The 25,353-nt window shown below is 40.5% G+C and overlaps 3 protein-coding genes and 1 long non-coding RNA gene across 4 annotated transcripts; 1 reads left to right on the top strand and 3 right to left on the bottom strand.

The window, feature by feature from the left end:
* Positions 1-1,382: 1,382 nt before the first annotated feature.
* LOC103969807 (sucrose transport protein SUT1-like) lies at positions 1,383-4,734 on the bottom strand. Its single transcript, XM_009383451.3, has 14 exons — positions 4,434-4,734; positions 3,978-4,043; positions 3,804-3,902; positions 3,651-3,715; positions 3,493-3,577; positions 3,378-3,411; positions 3,191-3,290; positions 3,007-3,082; positions 2,711-2,923; positions 2,487-2,630; positions 2,161-2,394; positions 2,011-2,074; positions 1,885-1,928; positions 1,383-1,728 (listed from the first exon to the last, which is right to left on the bottom strand). Exons 1-14 carry the CDS (start codon positions 4,623-4,625, stop codon positions 1,555-1,557), a joined length of 1,590 nt encoding a protein of 529 aa, XP_009381726.2. The 5' UTR covers positions 4,626-4,734; the 3' UTR covers positions 1,383-1,554.
* Positions 4,735-7,213: 2,479 nt separating this feature from the next.
* LOC135624434 (transcription factor ILI7-like) lies at positions 7,214-8,997 on the bottom strand. Its single transcript, XM_065128039.1, has 2 exons — positions 8,386-8,997; positions 7,214-8,281 (listed from the first exon to the last, which is right to left on the bottom strand). Exons 1-2 carry the CDS (start codon positions 8,509-8,511, stop codon positions 8,129-8,131), a joined length of 279 nt encoding a protein of 92 aa, XP_064984111.1. The 5' UTR covers positions 8,512-8,997; the 3' UTR covers positions 7,214-8,128.
* Positions 8,998-10,855: 1,858 nt separating this feature from the next.
* Positions 10,856-17,771, bottom strand: LOC135625043 (uncharacterized). Its single transcript, XR_010491872.1, has 2 exons — positions 16,825-17,771; positions 10,856-11,154 (listed from the first exon to the last, which is right to left on the bottom strand). It is a non-coding gene; the product is annotated as an uncharacterized LOC135625043 (long non-coding RNA).
* Positions 17,772-19,637: 1,866 nt separating this feature from the next.
* On the top strand, positions 19,638-21,970 carry LOC103968618 (F-box/kelch-repeat protein SKIP11). Its single transcript, XM_009381894.3, has 2 exons — positions 19,638-19,813; positions 19,968-21,970. The coding sequence occupies exon 2, from the start codon at positions 20,509-20,511 to the stop codon at positions 21,811-21,813; it is 1,305 nt and encodes a 434-aa protein (XP_009380169.2). The 5' UTR covers positions 19,638-19,813; positions 19,968-20,508; the 3' UTR covers positions 21,814-21,970.
* The last annotated feature ends 3,383 nt before the right edge of the window (positions 21,971-25,353 follow it).

The following is a 25,353-nucleotide window of genomic DNA, read 5'->3' as shown; positions in this document are numbered from 1 at the left end:
TCCAATTGCTTGCTTGGTTCTTTCCCTGCAATGTGATGCAGACAGATGGGTACTTGAATTCTTTTGACAGAAGTTGCCATGTCCATCTCAACGAAGCTGTATTTTGTGGTGTGGAGTGTTAAGTGGGCAGCCATGTGAAAGAGAGACGGATATCATATTAGGGAAAAAGAACAGTAGTAAGATTCTGCCAGTGAAAGGTGGGATTTTACTGGACAGAAAAAGGGGGAGAAAGATCACAAAAGAAATGGAAGAATAAGCTGGCCATAGATTGGAAAGTGTATATAAAAAGATTGGCACTTTGAGAGAAAGGAAAAGGGGATGACAGGAATCTAAGGATGGGTCCTCAAAGTTGCAGCCTCTGCTACCTAACACACATGCAGCTCATCATGCACCTGATTCACCCTCAACACCAACACCAAACTCCATGAGAGGTGGGTGCTTATTTTATTCTTGTTTCTTCTGCGCCCCTGTGCATGGCTATCTTGGTGGCAAAAGCTGCAGTCCCACCATTGCTCATCCCTCCCCTCCTCTCAAAGAATCTGTGTGCCAACCATCCCAATTCCATGTCTCAGCATTTCTGAGACTATGATTATTTTTATCATTATTAATCTCTCTATCAACAATGCGATTTGGAGTAGCAGACGTACTTTGATTATCGCAAGGAGAATTGTTAGCCCTTATGTCTGTCACGAGAGCAATAAAGAAGTAGCATGAAATCTTCAATGAAGTTTTGTTTCTGCCTTCCGAGAAGGCCTGCTGGTCCATCTCGGTTTGTTGATTTCCCATCAATGCGCTTGTCTTTGCACGACTCTGCTATTTCTGCTGTTCTTGACTCATCTGTGCTGTGTTCATCTGTTTCTTCTGTGGTTAGATCTTAAGATCGGAGTGATGAATCCTACTGTAAGTTCATGTTGTTCATGTAAACCACCATTCTCTGTCTCTGTCTCTCTCTCTCTCTCTCTCTCTCTAGTTGGCTTTACAGGCCAACACATGGCTTCTCACCTAAAGCCATTTCATATACGAGGAAGAGCCATGGATGCAGAATAAACTAGTCGTCGAACCTTCTTCAACCACAGTTTCACATGCCAACCATATGTGGATTCTATTAAGAACGAATGATGCTTGGAGAGAAGCTATTCTTTCTTCCACCTCCCTCCTCTTCAATCTAATTGCAATCTACCTGAGCTGATGCGCCAATGTGCAGAAAATTCTGCTACATTGTCTGCTAAAATTCTTCTTCGATCGAACTAAAGATGCATGTTCTTGCAAGCCACGGAGGAGATCACGCTCAAGAAGATGATCCAAGAACAGATTGTGATGCTTTGCGCTCACTCAACTCAGAGAACTCGAGATAGAGCATCAGATGAAAACTAGAACAAAAATAATTCAATCGTAGCACAAGATCCTAACTGCAATTCTGGTTCCCTAAGCAACAAAAAAAGCCTAAAAATGACAATACCAAAAGAACACGGCAAGAACCGACACGTTTTCGTGGAGCCTTCATCATGGAGCGCGAGGGTCGCCGATGGTTATTTCACCAAGCTGGAAGTTGGATCAGTGTCCACCAGCCATACCAACACTCTTGAAGTTCTTCCTAGAGAGCCTTGGAAGCTTTAACATTCCGACCACGCCGGCAACGAAGGCGATTGCAGATGCCAGAGCGAAGGCAGGAATGTTCCCCTTCCCGAAGAGAGAATCCCATGGGCCTGCACCGAGAGCTATGATCACCTACATAGATCAGAAACCATCGTATGTTAGCAGAAGCTAAGAATACAATTGCACACTTGTAAATTAATTCATGTTCCTCTGTGAGCAGGTCAAGAACAGAGATCAGGTGGATGATGGTGTCATCAAGAAGAAATTTAGTAGCATGTCAAAACCAACCTGCGGGATGACAACCGAAATGTTCAAAACTCCAGTGCAAAGCCCTGCAAAACAGCCAAATTTAGCTGCAGAAATCGATCGATGAACTATGTCTCTTGGTGAACGAAACGCGTGGGAGGGACTGACCTTGGCCGCCACCCTCATTCACAACCAACTGTGCTGTAACAGCAAAAGGAACACTGTACAGAACCTACAAAAGAGAATCAGCAACGTGCATGTTAGTGTTTGGAACCCATTGATAAGTGTCAGTAGAAGCTTGGGAATGCTGATACTTACAGCAAGAGGAAAACCAAGAGCTGCAAATGTGGCCAGAGCTGCAGCTCTCACTTCACCATCTGCTGTGATCACGTTCTGGACTGAGCCATGGAAGTCTCTAATGGACCAAGTACTTATGATTGTAGTGCCAGCCATGCCGGCAAACATGGTCATGTTGCTGATCACCCAAACAATTCTTGGAGTCAACTTTCGGCACATTGGCTCGATCAGTAAGGAAGTGATCATCAGCACAACCTAAGAAGAAGAAGAAGAAGGTAATCCAGTTGTTAGGACGATGAGGACGTGAAAGAACACAAGTAGTCAGCCATCATCTCCAGTTTTCTCACCGAATTCAGCAGCAAACCCAATGCGCCTTGTCGAACACCGCGATCGTAAGCATCGATCTGCGCAGGAGTTCCACTTGGGTTTCCATGGTAGACTTCGCGGCCCATCCAATCGGTGTCGTAAAGGATGAAAGGAAACCATGAAAGCTGGAAGCAAGCAGAAAAAGAACTGTCAGGAGCTCCTGTGGAATGCAGTCTTCACGGCACTTCAATCTTCATATCCATACCCAGGTGAGGGAAGTGACAAGGAGGACCGAAGGCATTCCCGGAGGCAAGTTCTTGAAGGCCTTAAAGATATCGATAAAGCTAACTCTATCCTCATTCTGGCTCTGCGCTTGACCATCTTTCGAGTTGAGCTTTGCGCCGGATTGAGCAGGATCACCCAGAGGAATCTCCTTAGCAACAATTAGAGTCACCACCAAACAGATGAGAAGAAAGACCTGTTGACAATCAACTTCTTCAGCAACAATTTCTCATTCAGGATCTAACTCTCGTGCACAGAGATTCTTCTGATAAGACCTACCACAGCAATCAGAAATGCACCCTTCAGGTTTGCACAAGCTTCACAGCAAGACCTTGTCAACAAGAAAGGGAACCACCTTCACCACATTCAAACAAAAGAGATTAAGAGTTCTTGTTGGAAATTTTGGATTATGCACATGTAGAAACGTCGATGATCATTTAATCTTATGGATCTGTAGACGTACTTGTGCCAGGTTCCGCTAGAACCAGAAGAATATCCTAAGATGTTTCCGACAGCCATCCATGAACAGAATATAGCATTTGCTGCGTTGCATCCATGAGTTCCTGTCGCACAAATAAGCACCAGATCGTGCCATTAGAAAGCATTCGGTATCGAATTGTTGGAGATGCTCTAAACTTGAAGATGCTCACCCGAGAGATCAGCCATGAGCGCCCGAGCTGGACCCTGCAATAAACATGTTGCCGTGACTCACGACTCAAATGGAACATAGGAAGGCATTGATGGTTGGAACTCGATGAAGCTTACTTGAACTGCATTATTGGAAAGATCCAGTAACCAGAATCCAAGAACATAGACTATCGCTGCATGCCACCGAGGACCATGATACACACTGCATTCCCACAAGGATCGCATGTGTCAATCAAAGATACGAAGCTCATGCAACGGGAGAAGAAGAAGCTCACCTGCAATGCTCTTTCGTGTCACCAAGAGCATATCCAATGTCAGAAGAAAACCCGACCACGATCACCTGAAGCACCAACGTAGAAATCCATGTAAGAAGATCAAGTTATCAGTGGCAAGATACGAAGACTGATGATAACAGTTGCAGCACTCACAGCAACACAGATCATTGTGCATCCAGCGAGGAGGAAAGGCCTCCTCCTCCCCAACCTCGAACGACATTTATCGCTCCACAGGCCAACGCAAGGCTGAACCTGTTCACCAGAATCAAACAGTGGTTGAAGTCACTCAACAACAAAGACAAGGAGCTTGAAATCTCAAATACTTACCACAAAGCCTGCAACAGGGCCACAGAGCCACATGATAGAGGAGAGAGCATGCGAGAGTCCCAACGTCTGCATCGATAAGCACAAGAATATTTGTTAGTCAAACAGATGTACACGTCAACCCTGGAAACCTGTCAGGACCGATGTCACCTTTCACAGACCAAGAAAACAATTCTACGTTCCTTATGATATTCTGGAAAAATAGTGCTAAGACGCCCTCTTCCATATGCTTACATTCCCTAGACGTACAACCGATGTATGTGCAGTAGTTATTCCTCTCTCTCTCTCTCTCTCTCTCTCTCTCCCCTCTTGTTTCTTGTATTGCAATATGATGAGAAATTCTCATCAGACTTGCTCAAACGAATGTAGAAAGAACAAAGCAAGGAGGAAGTAAACATCTGCATGCAGGCGGAGTAGTCGCACTGCAGACGCAGAGATGCGTTTCGTCTCGAGGTGTACCTGCACGTAAGGCGTGAGGAGGGACAGTTGCAGCGCCCAGCCGTATTGCACCCCGCCGGCGACCATGCACGAGAAGATGAGCCTCACCAAGCTTATCTGCTGCGGCGCCGGGCCGGCCGCGCCGTTGTCGTCGCCGTTGGAACCCGAGAGCTCCACCTCGCCGCCGTGGCCTCCCCTCCTGCGCCCCGGCATCCTGGTCTCCCCCACCTGCTCCCGCACCCTCACTGTCGCTTACACCAGCGGTCGGTCCAGCATCAAACGCCTATTCAGATCCGTGATTGATGGCGTGGAGAAAGATGGGTGCGAGACTCGGATATGGTCTCAGCACAGCAGAGGCGCGGATTTAAACGTGCGAGCCGCGGTGTGGTGCCCCTCGGCGCATCTCTGTGTCGACAGATGGAGTCCATTCCTCAGGTTTGTAAGATGAGGTCGCCTGTTCGTAGCAGTCCACGTCGATGGTTCACGACAGCCTCAGAGCGGTCTAAGGAGCACCATTCACCTGGAACGGATAAGGATCCGGTGCTGCATTTTTCCTACTCCTTTTTCCCACACGCTTTCTTTACCTCCTACCGATCAAAGGATCCCACAGGTCCCACCTGTGAAGATCCAATCACAAAGCGTCTCTCGCACGGATCTGGTCGCCATTCCACAGGTGCCGATTCTACGCCGCTCTCGGCTTCCAGCTCGACACCGTCGTTTGGTTTGGTCAAATCACCCACAGGATATATATCCTTTATCCGAAAAAGACGGACGTTGGAGATTAGAAAACGGACTAGAAGTGGACGGCTCAGACTACTCCATGCGCACAACCATCGAGTTTTGTGCTTCATTTCATTCCATAATTGCGTGCAGGCTCACTGCGCAGTGTGGCTAAAGGATAAACCCAACCATTGACCAATGTGGTTTGCCATCTGCCTTCCATCACTGTGACTAGTGACAGAGGTCAGCAGCGTTGCAGGCAAATTAAGTGCTCTCATGGTTCATGGATTCATGTGATCTCCTGCTGTGACTGAGAGAGAGAGAGAGAGAGAGAGAGAGAATCATAAATGCATAGCAGAAAGCCAAATGTGGTTTGCCATCCGCAAATGAATCTATAATTATAATAGATGAATCTATAATTATGTTTCAAGAGTTTCAAATTCTTAACTTATCTCGTCATTAAGTTAGAAATATGATGGTATTCACATAATTAATTTTCATAATAATTATGTTCCTTAGCCAAATAATTTTATTTTAATTAGATCACTTTAATTTTAGCTAATAAAAATAATGACTTAACATATTTAATTATACATGTATACTCTTAATATTCTAACATATCCATGACTCAGCTGCTTGCAATTTTATTCTTACGTAGATATCGAAGATGAATGAATTGTTGCATTCTTACGTAGATATCAAAATGAACATTACATGAATCAAACATACTATCGACCCATACTTCGAACCTAACTTTGGTATCTCAGTGCATTTGAAAGAGCAATGTTGAACGACACCCACATCCATATCCATATCCATATTCGAAAAATTAAAGACAATAATAGAATATGGATAAGCATGTAGAGATGTGACATGCACACCTTTTATATCAACAATTCCAATGGATAAATGGGTGTCTCGAAAACATGATGGGATCGGTCCTGTTTCTTCGAACCACTAATAAAAGATCGAGTACGTACATGCCCACATTATGGTGCGTCAAGGAGTGTGCCGTGGACGTACGTATGGAAGCCTTGGATTGTGGGCCGAGATGCAACTCAATCGAAACAATAATTGAGTCGATTTATCCATACGTCAGAAGGGTCCTAACATCAATAAACTTCCATCTTCATTTATGCATCCATGGGACCATATTAACCGTAATATATATATATATATATATATATATATATATATATATATATATATATATATAGTCTTTGTTCTGATTTAATTATCAGAATTAGACTAAAAAATAAATTAATCAACTATGATTGTTGCTGAGTCACTGGTTAAATGGATGGATCAATCGTTTTTAGAAGTCAAATTCTATATTCAGGTAATATAAATATATACAGTAATTAAAAAATAAGTAGAATTTCAAGTACTAAGGGTTATTATTTGATTCTGAGGTTTGGAGATTCCTTTCGGGTTTTTAATATTTTGTTACAAAAATAATAATGACAATATAGTCAATCATAAGTACTAATTATTTGGGATATTTAAATCTTGATTCATAGTTTATCTTAAGACTTATTATTTAATTCTAACCAGATATTTTAGGTACATACTCATATCATCTTAAATGATTTCTTCTTTTCTTATTCTAATATTTTATTATATAATTTTAAATAGATCAATGATTTCTATAGAATAAAGAAAGATTTTAAGTTATTATTGTTTTTTTTATAAGTATTAATTTATTAAGTTATTATAGAATAAAGAAAGATTTCTATAGAATAACTTAACTTAACTTCCTTTTAAGTTATTATTGTGACCACTATAGGATAAAGAAAGAAAGATTTTATTTTGTTTTTCTTAAAATTGGATTGAATCGTTCGATTTGATACTGATAACTATGGTTGTAGGGAATTATAACACCTATTGTTTATGCAATTAAATACTACTTATGTTTGCATAGTATTTATTATATATGGTCCACAGGTATTGATTTGGGTCAAATTCAGAGAGGGTGCAACTTTGTGGTGGGGGACATAAAGCTTCACATCAATCCAAGTCAATTGTAGAAAGTCCTCAAGATTTCACACTACATTTGTCTTCACAATGGCAACATCAAAATTCCATGTGAAAAAGACTTTACACAATCTCGGCATGTTTGCACTTCTTGCAATCAAGAAGAGGATAGGGGATGAAGACTTGCTGTTTTGTCAGTGTCGTTCTAAGATTTGGTTCCCAAGAAATAATGTTGTCCTTGATGGATTGCATGTTTCGGTCCTAAAGTGATCTCGAGCCATGATCAAGTCCATGCATCTACGAGGCAAGTTCGTATGAATTTGATTGTATATTCATCACACTGCTGATGATTGTTGTTAGCTTTTGGTGCCGGTGACCTTTGTAGAGGTTGTGGATCAGCTCGACCTGGTTCGAGATTACAGCCTTGACGAGGTGCCAAAGCCCCTCTTGAGATGGTTGGTGATGCACGAAGATGACTATGATTGTTCGTAGCTTTTGGCGTCGTCGACCTTCGTTGAGGTGGTGGATCAGCTCGACTTGGTCCGAGATTGGAGCCTTGATGAGGCGTGAGAGCCCCTCTTGAGATGGTTGCTGATGCGCGAAGGTGCGCGAGTGTCTAGATCGAAACGAGCTCCAGTGTCTTTTGCTCCCCATGTAGTAGAGAGAGAGAGAGAGAGAGAGAGGAGTCTAATCTCGCGCATTGTGTTGACATGCAGTAAAAGAATATATATGTGGAAAATAATTTCTGACATGATCGATCTGCACAGCTCGTGTATCGAAGGCGAACATTTCCCTTACCAAGTGCCCTTAAACTGTCAATTGCAATTTAGTGGTGGCCGATGATTGAAGCTTAGAACTTGCGAGATGAGTACTACGATCGTTCATGCAAGAAAGATGAAGCACGGTTCGATGCATCAGATAACTCCCTGAAATGAGTTTCGATTTCATGTTCCTCAACAGTAATGTAGTTGAGTGCTACTCTCGTGAATGGTATATGAACTATGCATGTAGCATAGATCGTTTCACATGAACAGGCTCCTAATGCTCGCGGCTTGATCGCTACTTACGCCTGCAGCGTCGAGCAACTCCGACAGCCTCTCACTCAAGTCGTCGACCTCCCGATGCAAGCTTCTGATGTAGCTGCACGTATCCTGCAACACCTTCGCTGCTGAAGCCTGCACCCACAACGATCAAAACCATGATCACACCCTAAACCGAGAAGCTGAAGAAAGGAAGCCCAAGGATGGCCGGCCATGGAGCTGTCTCCCGGCAGCCTTACCCTGTCGTGGCTCCCAAGTCGTGCTTCATGGAGAAGCGATTGCAGCTTCGACATGAGGTCGTCGATCTGTTGGTCGGTGATCCTTCCCGAGCTGGACTGCCTCGATCGGGATCTCCTGCTGGACATCTTTTGGCTATTTGTGTCCCTCGAATTCTGGGCGATCTATAAATATATAGAAGGGAGAGATCAAAGCCTAAGAGGCAATGCAAGGGGAAGTCGTTCTTGTAGGGTGAGGATGGCGAGTGGAGTTTGAGGACAGGTGACTGTGAAGAAAGGACAATATGAGAAGGAGAAGTCACGAGGGATGTACGAGAGAGAAAGAGGGAGGGATGTAAATGGAGCAGTGGAGCAATACAGGAGGTGCGATGAGGAGGAAGACAAGTGCATGAGAGAAAGAAATGGGCAAGTGCTGTATAAAAATAGTGATGCAGGAAGAGAGAGAAAGAGGGGGAGGATCGCACCATGGGATTCTCGCCACGCTGTGCCACTCTGATGTGTCTGCAAACTGGGTCCATCTAGTTCTGCGATCTGCTCATCTCATCGCTTGAGGGAAGAAACCAGCTGGAAGATCTTTGGGCTATGAACTAAGCTTAATCTCAAAGCATAGATCTTGTGGACGTCCTATCAATAAAAAAGGAACAGCATAAAGAAAACGAGTTAAAGGTGCTCGGATCTGTGACTTGTTTAAAGGAAAGAACAACTTATAGTTCTTCATCTTCTCTGTAGGTCTCATACTTGAATCATAAGAGGAGAAGCTCCTCTCGGGCACAGCTAAGAGACGCAGAGAGCAGCTGCATGTGGCAGTCAAAGGAAGACGCCCAATCAGCTCCGCTGTTTCCTACAAGAGACTTGGTGCCGCGTGCATCACGAGGCACATGAGTTCCAACCGATGGACAGCGAGGTCCCTAAGGAACTCGTGAGGCATCATGGTTTCTTTAAGGCATGGATCTCGTAAGCGTAGGTCGAAGCAATCACGCAAACACCTTGTTTATCCTAAGAGGGATCCCGTGAGTTGGGGATTCATACTGCTTTCAGGTCTTAAACTCGACAGAAGGGTAGCCCTTCATCTCACGGCTCACACTGATCGAAGGCGATGAATGACTTGGTGTGGATCCTAACGAGAGCGACGAAGAAGTGGTTGTCTAACCCAAGAAGAAGGACAAGATAACCCAGATTGGTTGCATTTGACCAGTTGAATTGATTACATGCATTGCACGTTGAACAGATCTTACTACGGAGACAATACTTCTGCTTCACCTGCTTCTTCAGCTGCAGGTGCTTGTTGTCACCTCTCTCTCTCTCTCGATGATACATGGCTTACACCTTTGATCGTGCGGTCATCACTCGGATCTCAACACAATCGATCAAGATCATGTGCACACCTCGTAGCCTCCACAGTTCCATACCCTGACGTTCTTGCTTGGAGGTTGTGGATAATTGATGAAAGCATTCTCTCTCGCCTCCATTCGATCCAAACTAAGTGATCAAGTGTCACTTGATCTCCAAGAACTCGATCAAGGTTATCATGGAGAAAACCACTTTTACTTCAGCCCGTCTTCTTCTCTCTCTTAGATCCTGAAGGTCGTTCCTCCATATTATTTAGGCCTTTATACGTGAGGGATGTTCGACAATGACCTAATCTTAGAACAGAATTTTCTTTTCTTCTTTCTTTAGCTCACAGGTTTTTAGAGCTCTATTGTTCGGGTCGAGTTCGATTACCGACTGATTTTTCTACAAAGGATTTTGATCCCTTTTTTCACTATAAATAGTCAAAAAAAATTTACCGACTAAACTAGCTGACGTTCTTGAAAATTTTCAGATAAAGTTTCAATTCCTGGATCCGATGAATCTAGTAAACCACCATTAAATGTATAAATGAACGGAAAACTTATACAAACATACTATTTATCCATCAAAATACTTGTGAAGATAACACAAGCATCCTCTCATACAACTCAATCTTGTGTGCTTCTGTAGCGAATATAGGGCATTTCATATATTGTAGGGCTTAGGAGATTGAACACTGTTGCAGGAACATTGCAGAAGTTGAAAGGCTTTTGACACTGCCTTTTGTATCAGCCATGGGTGCCATTCTACCTAAACAAAGTGCAAAAGATATTATGTTTATTACTCTAAGAGAACAAAACAAATACCTCGATTGAGTTGGTAATGATCAAATCCATCCCACATGGATCCACATGCCGCATCAATATCATCACAGGTCCAGTGTTTTGCCACAACACATACCAAAATAAATAGCATGAGATTCCACTGCTGTTTCTTGTTTGCATAGAAAAACCTGCTGCATCATCTTTAATTTTCTCATTTATTTCTGAAAGTAATCAACAAAGAAGATCATGAGATACATATTGGTGTTTCTATGAATTGCCTATGGTTTTCACTCGTCTTCCTCGAGAGAATCTCTTTCAGAAAAGAACAACTTCCATAACATGATAAAGGAAACATTGGATGAATGCATAACTGTAACTATCATCATGTTGAATATGCTACGAGGTAATTGAAGTACGAGTTTCCTTTTCCTGGGGCACGAACCTCACTACGGACGTTTACAACTGGAGATGGAGTACAACAGTCTCTCATGTTTTCTTGCTGAGACAGCTTTTCTCTGTCATGATTTGGCTTCCTATTTGCTGGACGAAACGTACACTTCAGCCAGCATCAGTCCAAGATATGAGCAGCGCAGCATATCTTGGATCTATCATCTTCATTCATGCTCTTAGCTTTTAAATTGACCTCTTCCTGAAAAAGCTGTACACAACAATTATTCAGCAGATCGTTTGGGATGCGAACTAGCATATAATTTACCAACCAACCAGACTAATTTACAGTTGCATGAAGTCACTACCCACTCCATGCATTAATGCTTGATTTCATTTGAAATTAATATCAGAGCAATCTTCGTTTAACTTTTTCAAATGCACTACTGCATATAAACTACTCTTGCTGAGACACTCGTAGTCAAGATGACGCCAAATCTTGAGTTTGATTCGTCAGATATGGTCATCTACGTATTCTTCGGTCGATCTACAGGAGATTGAAGAAGAACTATTATGATATATATAGAGGTTCTCTAGGTTTAGTCAACTAAAAAAAAGAAGAAGAAATTTAACCCATTTTTCTTTCGATTTCAATTGCAGATTCAGAAAGCCCCCTCTTCAGAATTTCCTTTCTTGATTCACAGTGCTTTAAAATGGAGAGGGGCATTAGTTTTATAGGTTCATTAGATATCTTTTATATTAAGAATAAAATTATATAAGACTATTGTTAGACCAACAATGTTTTATAGATCTTACGACCAAGGGTATGCTTTTTTCAATATTTGGAACCTTTAATCACCCTTACAAAGATGACATATTATAAGTATTGAAAATGAAAAAAATTATCAATATTGATATTTTTTAATTTGTATTTTGGATATAAACATTTAATGAATATGAATGAAATTTTGCCGAAGGTATGATGCTGAAATAAGGTTTTCGTAGTGAACTGGTGCAGAAAACCATGAAATGAGACTCCAATTTGTAAATGGATAGCTTGGGCCTAAATGCTATCCTTCTTATTGGGATAAACCGAAGAAAACTTTGTATATGAATAAATACTATTGGGATAAACCGAAGAAAACTTTGTATATGAATAAATACAAGCAGGTCGTAATATGCAACATAATTAAATAGAATCATAATAAAATATAACACCAAGATTTACATGAAAAACCCCACTAATGTGAAGAGTAAAAATCACGGGGCAAACCAGAAAACATCCACTATAAGAATAATGAATATACAAATCTCAGAGTCTTTTGCCCAAAACCCAAGCAACAATCACAAGAGAATAACTGGGATACAAGGATTACGTCATTGTACACAATATCCAAAAATCTCCCCAAGTAATCACAATAAGAATCTATCGTAGATCTGATCTAACATGGGATGAGAACACTATCTAGATGATTGAGAACAATCTCTCTGCGTTGTCCTTATTTTCTTCCATTTTCTTCTCTTTTTAAATCACATTATTGCTGTAGTTTTCTACCCTTATTGCTGTAGTTTTTTGCCTTTGTTTTGCAGCCACCATACCCCCCTTATTAGATCTAGGTTATGGTTCAAAGAGAGGTGGGTTATGGGTTGTTAAAGCCCATTATGGGCTGAACTCATGGGCTGTCAGCCCAACAACGTCCCCCTTTAGCCTATAAGGAGGCTGTCTAATGACCAATTGTCGACACATCTCTTGCCTTTCTTTCAGTAAGGTCTTTGTTAGCATGTCTACTTCATTATCTTCTGTATGAATTTTCTGAAGTTGTATCTATTTCTCTTCAAGTACATTTCGAATACAATGATATTTGACATCTATATGCTTTGACTTGGAATAAAAAGTTGAGTTCTTACACAAATGAATGACACTCTAGCTATTATAATTCACCACATAGTTTTCCTATTTCAGCCCCAATTCTGGTAAGAATTCTTTCATCCATAATACTTTTTTTGCAAACCTCTGTAACAGTAATATATTCTGCCTTTGTGGTGGAGACAGTAATATACATTTACAATCTAAATTGCCATGACAGAGCTCCCCCTACAAAAGTATGTACAAACCTGATATGGACTTTCTTATATCAATATCTCTTGTCATATCTGCATCTGTATAACCTGTCAACACAAATAGTCCATCTCTAAAGCTTAAACAAACTTTAGAGCTTCCTCTAAGATATCTAAGGATCCATTTGCATACATTAGTGCTCTTTGCTTAGATTTGCAAGAAATCTACTAGTTATACTCACTACATATGCAATGTCTAACCTCATATATATACCATTTGCATACATTAAACTTTCAACTGCTGAAGCATAATGAACCTTTTGCATTTTCTCCTTCTCCTCATCACTTGACGGACTATATTCTGAGCACAACTTGAAGTGACCTGCAAGAGGAGAACCAACCCTCTCTCTTAAAAAGAGCTTGCAATCCCTTTTTGCTCATGTGTCCTAGTCACCTATGTCATAACTTCATGCTGAAGTCTTTTTCTGTAACATTCAACTACTCACCACAAGCTTTGGTCTGCAACATGTATAAAGTATAACATTTCTTCCCACTAGCCACAATAGGAGAATCCTTACTGAGCTTTCATTGCCCTTTGTGAAATATTTTATCATAGTCTTCATCATCGAGTTTTCGAACTGAAATTAAATTCAACCTCAATTCAATCGCATGCATCACATCCTTAAGCACTAACTTGTAGCCAAGGTTGTCTTTATGCGGATATCACTCATGCCAATGATGTTTGTCGTGCCATAATTGGTCATCTTGACAACACCAAAATTTTCAGACCTATAGATAGCAAAAAAACTCCCTTCATGGTGTAGCATGATAAGAAGCACCTGTATCAATCACCGACTCAATATCCTGACAAAAAAAAAAAATCATCAGAATAAGACAAAATCAAATAATCACCACCTTGCATTGTAGTTGTGATATTATCTTTTGACTATTTATATTCCACTTCTTTTCCCTTTTTCTTATTTTCTTTGGTTGCTTACATTGATTCTTATAATATCCTTTCTTACCACAATTATAATAAACAATATCTTTTCTTGATCTTAACTTGCTTCTACCCATGCGTGAACTGTTTTTATCCTTGGATTTTGACATTTCTCTATTCTCTGAGATAAGTATCTGTGAATTATTTTGATATGTTGCTAATTTTTTTCTTCTCGACTCCTCATTTAACAAACTGCTTGTTACTTAACTCACGGTGACAACATCATTTGGTGTAGAATTATTGACGGAAACCACTAGTGTCTCCCAACTTTTTGACAAAGAACTGTGAAGTAACAATGCCTACAACTCATTATCAAGAGACATTTTCATAAAAGATAAATGGTTAGTGATACTCTACATTTCATTCAAAAGCTTAGTAATAGAATTACCCTCTTTATATTTTAGGTTTACAAGTTTTCTGATTAAAAAAAATTTGTTACTAGCTATTTTTCTTTCATAGATACCTTCTAACTTTTTCCAAAGAGAATATGTAGAACTTTCAATAGAAACATGGTGAAAGACACTTCTATCGAGCCACCGTCGAATAAACTCAACTGTTTTTCGATCTAACATCTTCCACTCCTCATATGTCATAGTTACGGACTTTGCACTATCCCCTTGCAAATATTTACAATATAAGAGATCTTTCATTCTTGGTTTCCACATCATTCAATTGTTTTTATTCAAGCTGATCATGCTAGAAACACTACCAACATCCATGTTCGAATACAAAAATTAAATCACTAAAACCCTGCTCTGATCCTAGTTGTTAGGATAAACCGAAGAAAACTTTGTATACGAACAAATATAAGTAGGCCATAACACGCAACATAATTAAATTGAATCACAATAAAGGGTAAAAATCACGGGGCAAACTAGAGAAAATCCAAAATATACAAATATCATAGTCTCTAACCCAAAACCTAAGCAACAATCACAAGAGAATAATTGAGATACAAGGATTACGTCACTAAGCATAATATCCCAAATCTCTTTAAGTAATCACAGTAAGAACCTATTGTAGATATGATCTAACATGAGAATACTGTCTAGGTGATTAAGAACAGTTTCTCTGTGTTGTCTTTATTTTCTTTCATTTTATTCTCTTATTTTTCTATTATTATTATTATTATTTTAATCACGTTGTTACTATAGTTTTCTGCCCGTTGTAATTTTTTATCTCTATTTTGTAATCACCACACCACCCTTATTAAATCTAGGTTTTGATTAAAAGAGAGATGGACTATGAGTTATTAAAGCTTGCTATGGGTTGAACTCATGGACTGTCGGCCTAACACTTCTTTGGGCCTATGATAGGAACCCCTTTTCACCTCATTTATTTCATTTCTAGATATTCGTACGAAGTGGAGGACAGAAAATGACTGTTATATGGAAGGATAAATGGAAGCGCGTGATCTGTTCACGGCAAATGGGTTGAGATGGAATAAAGAGCTCAGTTGCCAAGTGTTTTAGCAGCAACAACAAAGGCAACACAGCAGATTTCCCTTTAAGCATGCCCGACCAGCAAGGTCAACTAGTCGGCAATCACACAGTTAAAAATTGGGCATTCGACGGAAGGGATACTGACAAAAAAAGGGCAGGCACTCAAATGGCTTTTATTAAAGATCCATCCTGAGAAGAGAACTTGTATCCAGAGAGCCTCTGTGTTGCTCTACCGACAAAGAAAATTTGTTGGGAGAGGACTACTGTTGGAACTCATGGTTAGAGTGCTTCTACTAAGTTATCATCTTACACATCGTTCCACTATTGGAGACCAAAACTGCTGTTGTTTGTGTATCCTCAACAATAAAATTTTACGACAAAAAAACCTATTCAGTTTAAGGTACACTCGAACGTATGCCGCAGATATTGGATGATGATCAGATGGAAATGGTGGCTGTCATTGCTTGGACCATCTGAGAAAGCAGGCACAGATGGATTCCTGATAGAAAAGAGGTGAGCCTTGTCATACTGTTGCAGAATGCTTTAAATCCTGGGTAGGACTATAAAAGAGAGAACATGATATAAGGTAACGCCCATGGCAACTAAGCATCCATGGTCTCTCCCACCAAGAAGTGATACAGCAAACCTTAATTCAGATGGGATTGGCTTGGGATTTACAAACCCAGACTAGAACGGCAGAACACATGCATGGAGGAAATTTTCCAGTGTCATTTCATGCACAAACTGTTTAAAAAGCAGCCAAGTGCACAATGTTCTCGCCATTGTAGGTTCCAGGAAAGATATATTATATATCCTACAAGCAAAGATGTTGTTTTCCGGACTCGAATGAACAATTAATCAACTGTTAATAGTGCCAAATAATTTGAGAGGAGACAATGATGATGCATCTAAGCTTGATTCTTGCAGGGCTCACTCTATATGTAGCTGAGAACTCTGAGAATTTCCATGTTAGCCGTGCTAAAAAGGGGGGGGAAGTCATGTAGCTCATTTATTAGCACAGGAGACCAGTAGCGTATCAGGGGAGATGCTCTGGGGTGGAAACTCTCCTGACATTACTGCAGAAGCTATTCGAGCTCATGTAGTTTGTTGACATTTGGGGTGTTCGAATGAAGTCATCCTTATTTATTCTCAAAATGGGATCTTGCACACCATTTCCCGATCTCGTCCTCCCTCCTATAACTTTCCTAAGTTATGCGTAGCAATCTAAAAGAGCATTTGTGCGTGCATTCAATCTACCAACTAGTTGCTACAACAAATGATGCACCATAATCGCATCGAGACAAAGCACATCCGAGAAACCCCTAATCTAAGTTGAGGCGGGCAAGTCCAATGCTCCGACTCCAAGAAAGCAACCAAATTCCACGAACTACAACATCTGAGCACCAATCGATTATAAGGAGGGCAGGGCGAGGAGGAGAACCTGGAAGACGACGGCGACGAATCCGAGGTCGGGAGGCGGAGAAGAAGAGGAGGTCGGAGCAGCGGTTCCTTTTTAGCGTTTAACCCCTTTCAGCTTTTCCCTCTTCGTTTCGCATCCTTTTCTTTCCTTCCCTGCGGGGGAGTGTTTGTTTACACTGACATCCCTGAACAATTTATTATCCTATAGAGTGTGATATAAAGAGCCCTCAAAAACAAAATATGAATCTGTAAGGGTGTAAATATAAAAAAGCCTCGAAGACATTGCAACACATTTAATTCAATTTTGTCACACGTCAATGGCTACAATTATTTTGGGGGTGTCATATTTCATCACATTAATGGTTGGCTATCTTTGGTTCGAGCGTTGCCATCGATGTGTTAGGTGGATGTCACGCACTCGCGTCCACTATTAGGGTCACGGAGACCAGGATTTGGCGCGCCGTCGCTCTCCGAGATGACCCATCCTGGGTCGGTGCGACGCGCCGCACCACTAAATCCTTGCGAGCCGCATCGAATTCCACGAGCCCATTTGATTTCTCCGTCGATGTCAATTGCGGCTGCTGCTTCCACGCGCCCGCCTCCCTCCGATGGCGGACTCCCAAGTGAGCGAGTGCAACTGTTCCTTGATCTCTTCCGGTGTGGAAGTATCGGTGCGGCCGCAAAAGAAATCCGAAAGAATTAGATCCCTGAGCAACAACTTGACATGGCTTTCCATGGAATTTGATTCCATCCCCAAAGAAGTCTTGCACAAGATGCACTCAATGTGATAGGCAAAAGGTCGCAAAGGGGTGGGGTGGGGGCATAGTCTAGTGCATGCAGGTATGCAGCATGCTGCTCTGGTTCTCTGGACCTTTCATTTGCAGCTCAGCTTGACTTTGCTTGGTGCGAGATCTCTGGCTGTGCTGGCTCACGAGGAAAAGAACAAGGGAGGGGTTGCCATCAAACCCACTCAGATTTGAGCTGTTGTGCTCCAGGACATGTTGCTGCTGTGGAGATAAGTATGCACAAACCTCTTCTAGATGGCTTGTCCTTTTCTTCTTTTTCTATTCTGCTGGCCTAACCTTTTTTCCCTGTGAGAACCAAAGGTGCGGCTTTTGGAGTTGTTCTTGCATGGTGGTCTCGGTGCTCATCCAAGATTAACACCAATGGGAGATTAGCAAGTTCCTCCATGTTTTTGTGTGAGGACTCCACACAACATTTGAAGGAAACCAGTGAGCAAACAGGTGATGTGTTTAGATTTAAGGTTAAGTGGAGCTTCGTTTCAAGGTCTCAACACCACACTATGCTGAGTACTTAGCCCTCATCATCATCTTCTACTGCTGTGTATCACCCTAATTCTCAGTGCCATGCCCTCAAAGTACTGGCCATCATTTAACTCGATAGAAATTAATGCTAAGTAGACTAACAAGCTGCAAAAAACACTTTTGTACCACAATCTGACATGAAATAATTCAGCCTTGTTAATCTTTAGAAAACACTTGTGAATCAACAAGAGCTATTTCTAGGGGATTACTTTGTACAAGGTTTCTGTGTTGATGAGATATGGCTTGAAAATATGTATCACATGATTCTTCTAAACCATGAGGCCTAACAATGCTACACAGAACAGTAGGCACTCTACATTTTCCATATGATGAAATGTCTCAGTTTGTTCTTAAAATTGGAGGCACACAATTTCTTGTTTATCCCTATAAATTTACGTTCAGTAAATAAAAAAAAAATGCAAACATGCCTTTATATTAATCTTCACTATATTTTATATGATTTTTTTAACATAAATTAGTTGTACATGTGGAGGGCCCAAATTTCATTGATTTTAAATTTGCAAGTATAGATAAGTGAATAATAATAAAAAAGCCTTCCATTATTTTATTATGGGACCAAAACAAACTTGGTTAAACAATTCAATTGGATCTTAAAGACCCATTTGTTTGGCTTCCTTTCACTTTGTTTCTAGTGGAGTTGGTGACCTTTCTTTTAATGGGACATGATAAGCAAACTACTTTGCTATGCCAGTTGATTCAGTTACAGGAACTCAGGTCACCTTCAACCTTGTATTTTATACTTCATTTGCATCATACAACTTGACTTTGGTGGAGATCAAATATTTTTTGCTATTTCCAAAGGGCTTGACAAATATTTTATGTTTAACTCAGGTAAGGGTAAGAGAAATACAAGAAGACAAATCTAATTTTGATTTGTAATCTAATGTGTAAATTCTTGGTGTTGCAAGTGAATTATTTCTCATGGAGAGGAATAATCAAGATAATTAAGTGGCGAAAGATGTGATGGAATGATGTGTAGACAAAGATATGATATTGATGATTGGAAATCTGAACAAACAAATCTGTTGCTATCAAACCTTGAAAAATTGTGTTCATGTGTTTTGCATACTTTTTTTTATTCTTTTCCTCGAAAGAGGATTTACAAAAGGGAATGAGTATAGTAGAAGGGAAAGAATCTGCGAGTATCAGAAGAAACCAATTCAAAATAGTTTGTGCATTCTTTGAAGTATTATTGTCATTTTATGGATGACATAAAAACATTAAACATTGATTAGAGAGAAAGAGAGTCGTGAAAGAAACCACAAGTAATCCAATTGTTTCTTGTTAACCTAAAAATTAATGACATGACACAACACGTGTTGCTTGCTTGAGCACAAATGTGAATGGTCCTATTGCAGGGGACCCCTCCCATCATTTGGAATAATTCTTTATATCCATTTAGGAAAAAAGAATCCCAAAATTCAACTCAAAATAATAGATATTAGAAAAAAGAGAGATAAAAAGGCTCAATGGGGAGGGGGGGGGGAGGGGGAGAGGGAGAGGAAGTGGGGAGTGGGAGTGGAGAAGAGAGAAGAGAAGAGAAGAGAAGAGGAGAAAGATGGGGTGGTTATTCTAGGAAGAATAAAGACAGTAGTTTAATTCCCGAAGGGGCCTCCTTTCCTCTTTTTCCCCTTCTCATCCGCTTCCTTTCCCAAAACCGATCGTGTAAGTCTACGTCTCTTTCCCTCCTCGTCGGCTTCGAGATCTCCATCTCTTTCCTTCCTCTTCGCTGTAATTTTTCCTTCAGTTGATGGAAAATGAGCTTTATATTGGTCCATGGATGCTAAAGATGGGATTTTTCTTCTGCTTTTGATCTCAGGGAGAGGGGGGGGGACAAATCGGAAGGAGAAGAAGCGAATTTGTGTGTAAAGTTTGAATCTTTTAGCTGGGATCTATGTTTTATGGGTTAATTTTTTGGGACAGGTTCTTGGTTCCGATGTTTTGATCTCTGAGGTCTATTTTTTCTCTCCCTTTTCCCCTCTTTTCTTCTTCTTCTTCTGATAGCACAGCATTCACGGAGCCCATCTGATAAGATTGGTGGGTTGCATTTTTCCGCCATCCAGATCGGCGATTCGGTGGGTTTGCCTTTTGACAGATCGAAACCGGCCAAAAAGATTCGATTTTTATGGGCTTAACTTGTATATCGTTCCATTTTTTCGATGCTTAATCATGGATTGTAGATCTCATTTATGTCGGAAAACATATAAAAAATCGCATTTTTCTCTAACCTGGTGGGGTTTGTCTTTCATTTATTGTCCGGTTTGAGGTTTGGATTATACCTCGTAAGGGTAGATAGGCATCTGAGAGTTTCTCCTTATTGGAGATTAGGTCTTGTTGTTTAGTTTGGGATTTTGCAAGATATGTTGGAAGACCGCCCTTATCTGATCTCCAGGGTGTTTGAGAGCACCTCTGAGCAAGAATCCAATTGGCACTACTTGGCCTACCATTTCCATGGGGCCTCGGACAGCAAGAAACGCCTGCTGAATGAGGAATTAGGGGAAGAGCAGGGAGAGCAAGAGGATCGAGGGAAACGGAAGAAGTCTCTTCACCAACCTGAGACCCCTGACATCGCAGACATGGAGTGGCATCTTGACAATTCTGATGACCAGAAAAGTGATGAAGAATACAGCGATCCAAACTACTTCAACCGGCTCACCAGAGATATGCTAGTAAGCTGCCTTGTGCTACTCTCTCGGTCCAATTACGGTGCGGTTGCATCCGTCAACCGTGTCTTCCGCTCAATGATTTGGAGCGGTGAGCTCTACCGGCGACGGCGCCAGCTGGGGATTACCGAGCACTGGGTCTATTTCTCCTGCAATGCCCTTGAATGGGAGGCATACGATCCCTACCGTGGACGTTGGGTTGCAGTTCCTAAGATGCCCCCTAGTCCTACTGAAAGCTTTACTCTATCAGATAAAGAGTCGCTTGCTGTGGGCACTGAGCTCCTTGTTTTCGGTCGGGAGGTGAATTCCTACATTGTTCTGAGATATAGCATTTTGACCAACTCTTGGTCCCCTGGAGTTGTAATGAATTCACCTAGATGTCTATTTGGATCTTCCAGTCTTGGAGGGAAAGCTATTGTAGCTGGTGGCACCAATGGTCCCGCTACTCTGAGCTCTGCAGAGCTCTACGATTGTGAAACTAAGACTTGGGAGACCCTTCCTACCATGAATAGAGCACGGCGGATGTGTTCAGGTGTATTCATGGATGGGAAGTTTTATGTCATTGGTGGAATGACTAGTGACAATGAGGTGTTGACGTGCGGGGAAGAGTATGATCTGGAGCAACGTTCATGGCGGCTGATTCCAAACATGTCTGCGGGTCTCAATGGTGCAAGTGGTGCACCACCACTTGTAGCTGTGGTGAACAATGAGCTTTATGCAGCTCACTATGCTGATAAGGAGGTAATGAAGTATAATAAGGAGAATAATACATGGGTCAGATTGGGAAAGTTGCCCGAGAGGTCTGACTCAGTGAATGGCTGGGGCCTCGCGTTCCGAGCATGTGGTGAGCGACTAATAGTAATTGGTGGGCAGCGAGGATCTCAGGGAGGGATGATTGAGCTAAATTCTTGGATTCCAGATGGAGGGCCACCCAAGTGGAATATCATTGCCAATAAGCATTCAGGAAACTTTGTTTTTAACTGCGCCGTTATGGGCTGCTGATTTCTCTAATTTATTGCAACTTGTATTTTACTTCTTGCAAGAAGGATGCACAATGCTGTCTTGTAAGAGGACTTAGAGGAGCATAAATCACTAATTCTGCCTGAACGGTAGTTTCTGCTTTTTTCTGAAATTTTATTTGAACTGATGGTTCAACTGAGATCTGTCATTTACAGAATTCTTGATTATTGTCATTTTTGTATTCAGTTTCACCCCATTCACTATTTTGAGTTGGATCTATTTGAACGATTCTAGGATATAGGAACACGCAGGACAATCTTAGGTCAACAATATGATGCAGTTCAACAGTCCCGGACAAAGTCTTTTGTTATGCTTATTTCAAACAGTGTCGATCAAGTGGTTCAAAGTGTTTAAAATGAACATGCTGCTATTCTTTCATCAGAATTTATCCTTACTGCATCACTCTCATTCATTGGACCTTGTTAAACTTGTGGTCTAATTCTTGTGCTGAGAAGTTGTATCTGTCGTTGATCTCTGGTTTTATCTTTATCTAATGCATGTATTGGTGGGTTAAAAATCTGCAAGTGAGCCTCTGATCTTTGTTTAGTTTCTGTTGAAAAGTTGCGTCGGTGTTGGTGCTAATTCAGTTGTGTCATAATTATGTCGATACCGTACCAAAGTGATTGAATTGCGCTAACGAATTTGTTGTTTGAAACCCCAAAATCTAATCTTATTACTAACTATATTTTGTTTCAGATTGAGATGGTCACTAAGTTAAGTTTGCCAAATTTTTGAACAGGCAACCTTTCTATGTGAAGATGCATGGTGCCTATATGCCTTCTTTTACAAGAGACTTGGAGCTTATTAATTGCAGCTATCTCCTGAAATGTTGAACTAATTGGTAGTATTATTTCCTAACAAATGAATTGCTTTGATATTGGGATCTACTGTTCCTTTGCATGTCTCCTTTCTCCCTTTTTTTTCTAAGAACAATATATTCTTGTTCTTATGACCACATTTTTCATGTTCTTCATTGATGCTTCATATGAAATTATCTTCTGATGTAAAAAGGCTGAAGCTTCATCTTTGATTCATCACTTATATGATTTCGTTCTTCATCTTCCTTTTTTCATCTGTGGATCCATTAGACATTTTTTCGTTATTATCTTAAACAACATTATGAATGTTTGTTGGTAATTCCTCTTATTAATAAGATGAAATAGATATATTAGGCATAAAATGTTTTTTATAATATGTGACAAATGGAGATAACTATTTTGATACGAGAATTACGTAACATCATCTAGATTCCACGTGTTGATTTTTCATCGGAATTCGACATGAATCTAAGATCACATGATGCCAACCATGGCTTCACTGACTGCACTTCAGTGGCAGAAGAGGACGGCGGCGAGAGGCCACCTCCGAGTCGAGAGTACAGTCCACAGAACACAGTGGTCGGCAGAGACAGCACCTGAGGCCTCATCGAAAGTGCAACGACATGACGGATGGCTTTTCGATGCACGCAGGTCTGCGTGCGTGTTGCTGTCGTCTCCTTCCTTTTTCCAGTCTCATGATCGAAGTCCTTTGTTTCGATGTGAGCCGTGCAGTTTGATCCATCGGTGCTTTAGATGGCTCGGTGGGAGGTGATGTACCATTGGGCGAGTGGCGGGACGACTGAGCGAGTTCAGATTCGCCTTTACCTGCGAGTCACGGAAAGAAACTTCTTTCTCCTGCCATTCCGTGATCTGTGAGTCTGCTCTGCTCTGCTGAACTCATTCATTGGGTGGAGTTGCAGGTGTCCTCTGCTTCTTCTGCAAACCATAGATATACATGTTTTTTTTTTTTTTCTTTATAGAATATTCACATTTTAGGTATTTTTCAATCAATATCTCCTTTTTTTTTTTTTGAGCCTACTGATTGGAACCCATTCTTCCTATTTATTATTGTTTTATTATTCATAAATTTTTAAAAATTAATAAAATAATATTTTACTATTTATAATCTCTCTAACTCTTATGCTATCATCAACTTTCTCTAGTGCACGTTACCGTCGATTATCACCCCCTACCGCTCACCCCTAACTTGTCCTCCTTTGTTTACTATCGTCGATCACCGCCCCCAACCTATCCCTCATTGCTTCCTATTATAGTGGGTGTTGTTATCACCAATCATCGCCCCTAATTTGCCCCTCATTGCTCCTCATCATTGTGCATGTTATTATCATCGATTACCAATCCCAACTTATTTGCCTATATACCTTATTGTTATCGACTCTTTTTATCACTTAGAGGAGTGATAATCTTGTAAGGGTTCAATATATAAAGTAAGTGAAATAGTTGGAGCAATAAATTATTGTAAAAAAAAGATGGAGGTTGAATATGTTTCTCACATGATATGTAATCCCACAAGTTTTGTAGAACTTTCATTTTGTGGATGAGACACCAAGAACCAAAACTATACATTTGTCTCTTATAGCATTCATGAGTTTGGATTCTCAACGAATAGAACTACGATAGCACTAGTGGATATCGCTTTTGGCTCGAGCAGAGGGATCTAGGTGGAGGTCGACATAGCCTCCATCAATAAATAGAGCAAAGTGATAGCCTCTTTGGACGATAGTCTTGGCATGGGCACAAGCAAGACAATTGTTGGTGAAGAAAAGGAGGAAGAAGGGAAATATATTAAAAAAATTTAGAAAGATTACTATTTATAACATCTCTTTATTATTTTTTTATTTTATTATTTATTATTTTTTAATATTTTCTTCTATTTTCATATTCTTATAGGATAGTTTTGAGAGAACAACGAATGAGGTCTTCTATTTTTATCTCCTTAAAGGATAGTTTTGAGAGAACAACGAATGAGGTGGAAGTATGAGCTCCGAAAAACACGACCTAGGAGGAAACATAAGCTTGGGTGGTTTTTGGTGGAGTGAGGGTGTTCGTTTGTGACGGGGAACTTAGGCTAAGGGCAATGATCGATGGTAGAAAGCATCGATGATGGCAAAATGTGCAAGTGGCAATCGCAAGCATATATAAGGAAAGAAAAAAAAAAAATCAGAATAAGTGAAGCTATAAATAATAATTTTTTATTAAGTTTCAATTGGATAGGATAAAATTATTGAATAAAATCATTGATCCAAAAATATATTAAAATATTTAAATTCGAATTATTGATAGTACATCCATCCAACATTTATGAATAAATATAAATTTTTATCTACTTTTAAGTAACTAAATGAATCCCAAGAGAAGAGAAAGAAGCTCTTCAGCCATGCCCTAATCTTTATATCATAAAATCTTTTATTCTCCTCTTGGAGAAGATATCGTCAAGACTGATGATTAAATTTGTAGTCCCGAAAAGAATAGTGGAAAGGTTATATAATAGTGGAAAGGTTATATACGCTAATCAAATTGCAATCCCCATCCAATGCGGGATTAATAAAATGGAACTATTATGAACAAATATAATAATGCTTTTGATACGTGAAAGTGCACGATCCTCGAAGCATTCTTTGTTCCTACCATTTCACATTTCTTGGACTCTAAACAGCTTCACTCAACATGCAACGAAGGATCA

This window comes from Musa acuminata, chromosome BXJ2-10, assembly GCF_036884655.1.
Source record: "Musa acuminata AAA Group cultivar baxijiao chromosome BXJ2-10, Cavendish_Baxijiao_AAA, whole genome shotgun sequence".
Classification (NCBI taxonomy): domain Eukaryota; kingdom Viridiplantae; phylum Streptophyta; class Magnoliopsida; order Zingiberales; family Musaceae; genus Musa; species Musa acuminata.
This window is presented reverse-complemented; position numbering and strand designations above follow the sequence as displayed.

Excerpts from the sequence above, each read along its gene's own strand:
- LOC103969807 (XM_009383451.3), bottom strand. The coding sequence starts at position 4,625 with ATGCCGGGGCGCAGGAGGGGAGGCCACGGCGGCGAGGTGGAGCTCTCG. Across the intron at positions 3,903-3,977 it reads GCCCTGTTGCAGGCTTTGTG|GTTCAGCCTTGCGTTGGCCT; the intron begins GTAAGTATTTGA and ends TCTGGTGAACAG. Across the intron at positions 3,083-3,190 it reads TCTAGCGGAACCTGGCACAA|GTGGTTCCCTTTCTTGTTGA; the intron begins GTACGTCTACAG and ends AATGTGGTGAAG.
- LOC135624434 (XM_065128039.1), bottom strand. The coding sequence starts at position 8,511 with ATGTCCAGCAGGAGATCCCGATCGAGGCAGTCCAGCTCGGGAAGGATC. Across the intron at positions 8,282-8,385 it reads GACTTGGGAGCCACGACAGG|GCTTCAGCAGCGAAGGTGTT; the intron begins GTAAGGCTGCCG and ends TTGTGGGTGCAG.
- LOC103968618 (XM_009381894.3), top strand. The coding sequence starts at position 20,509 with ATGTTGGAAGACCGCCCTTATCTGATCTCCAGGGTGTTTGAGAGCACC.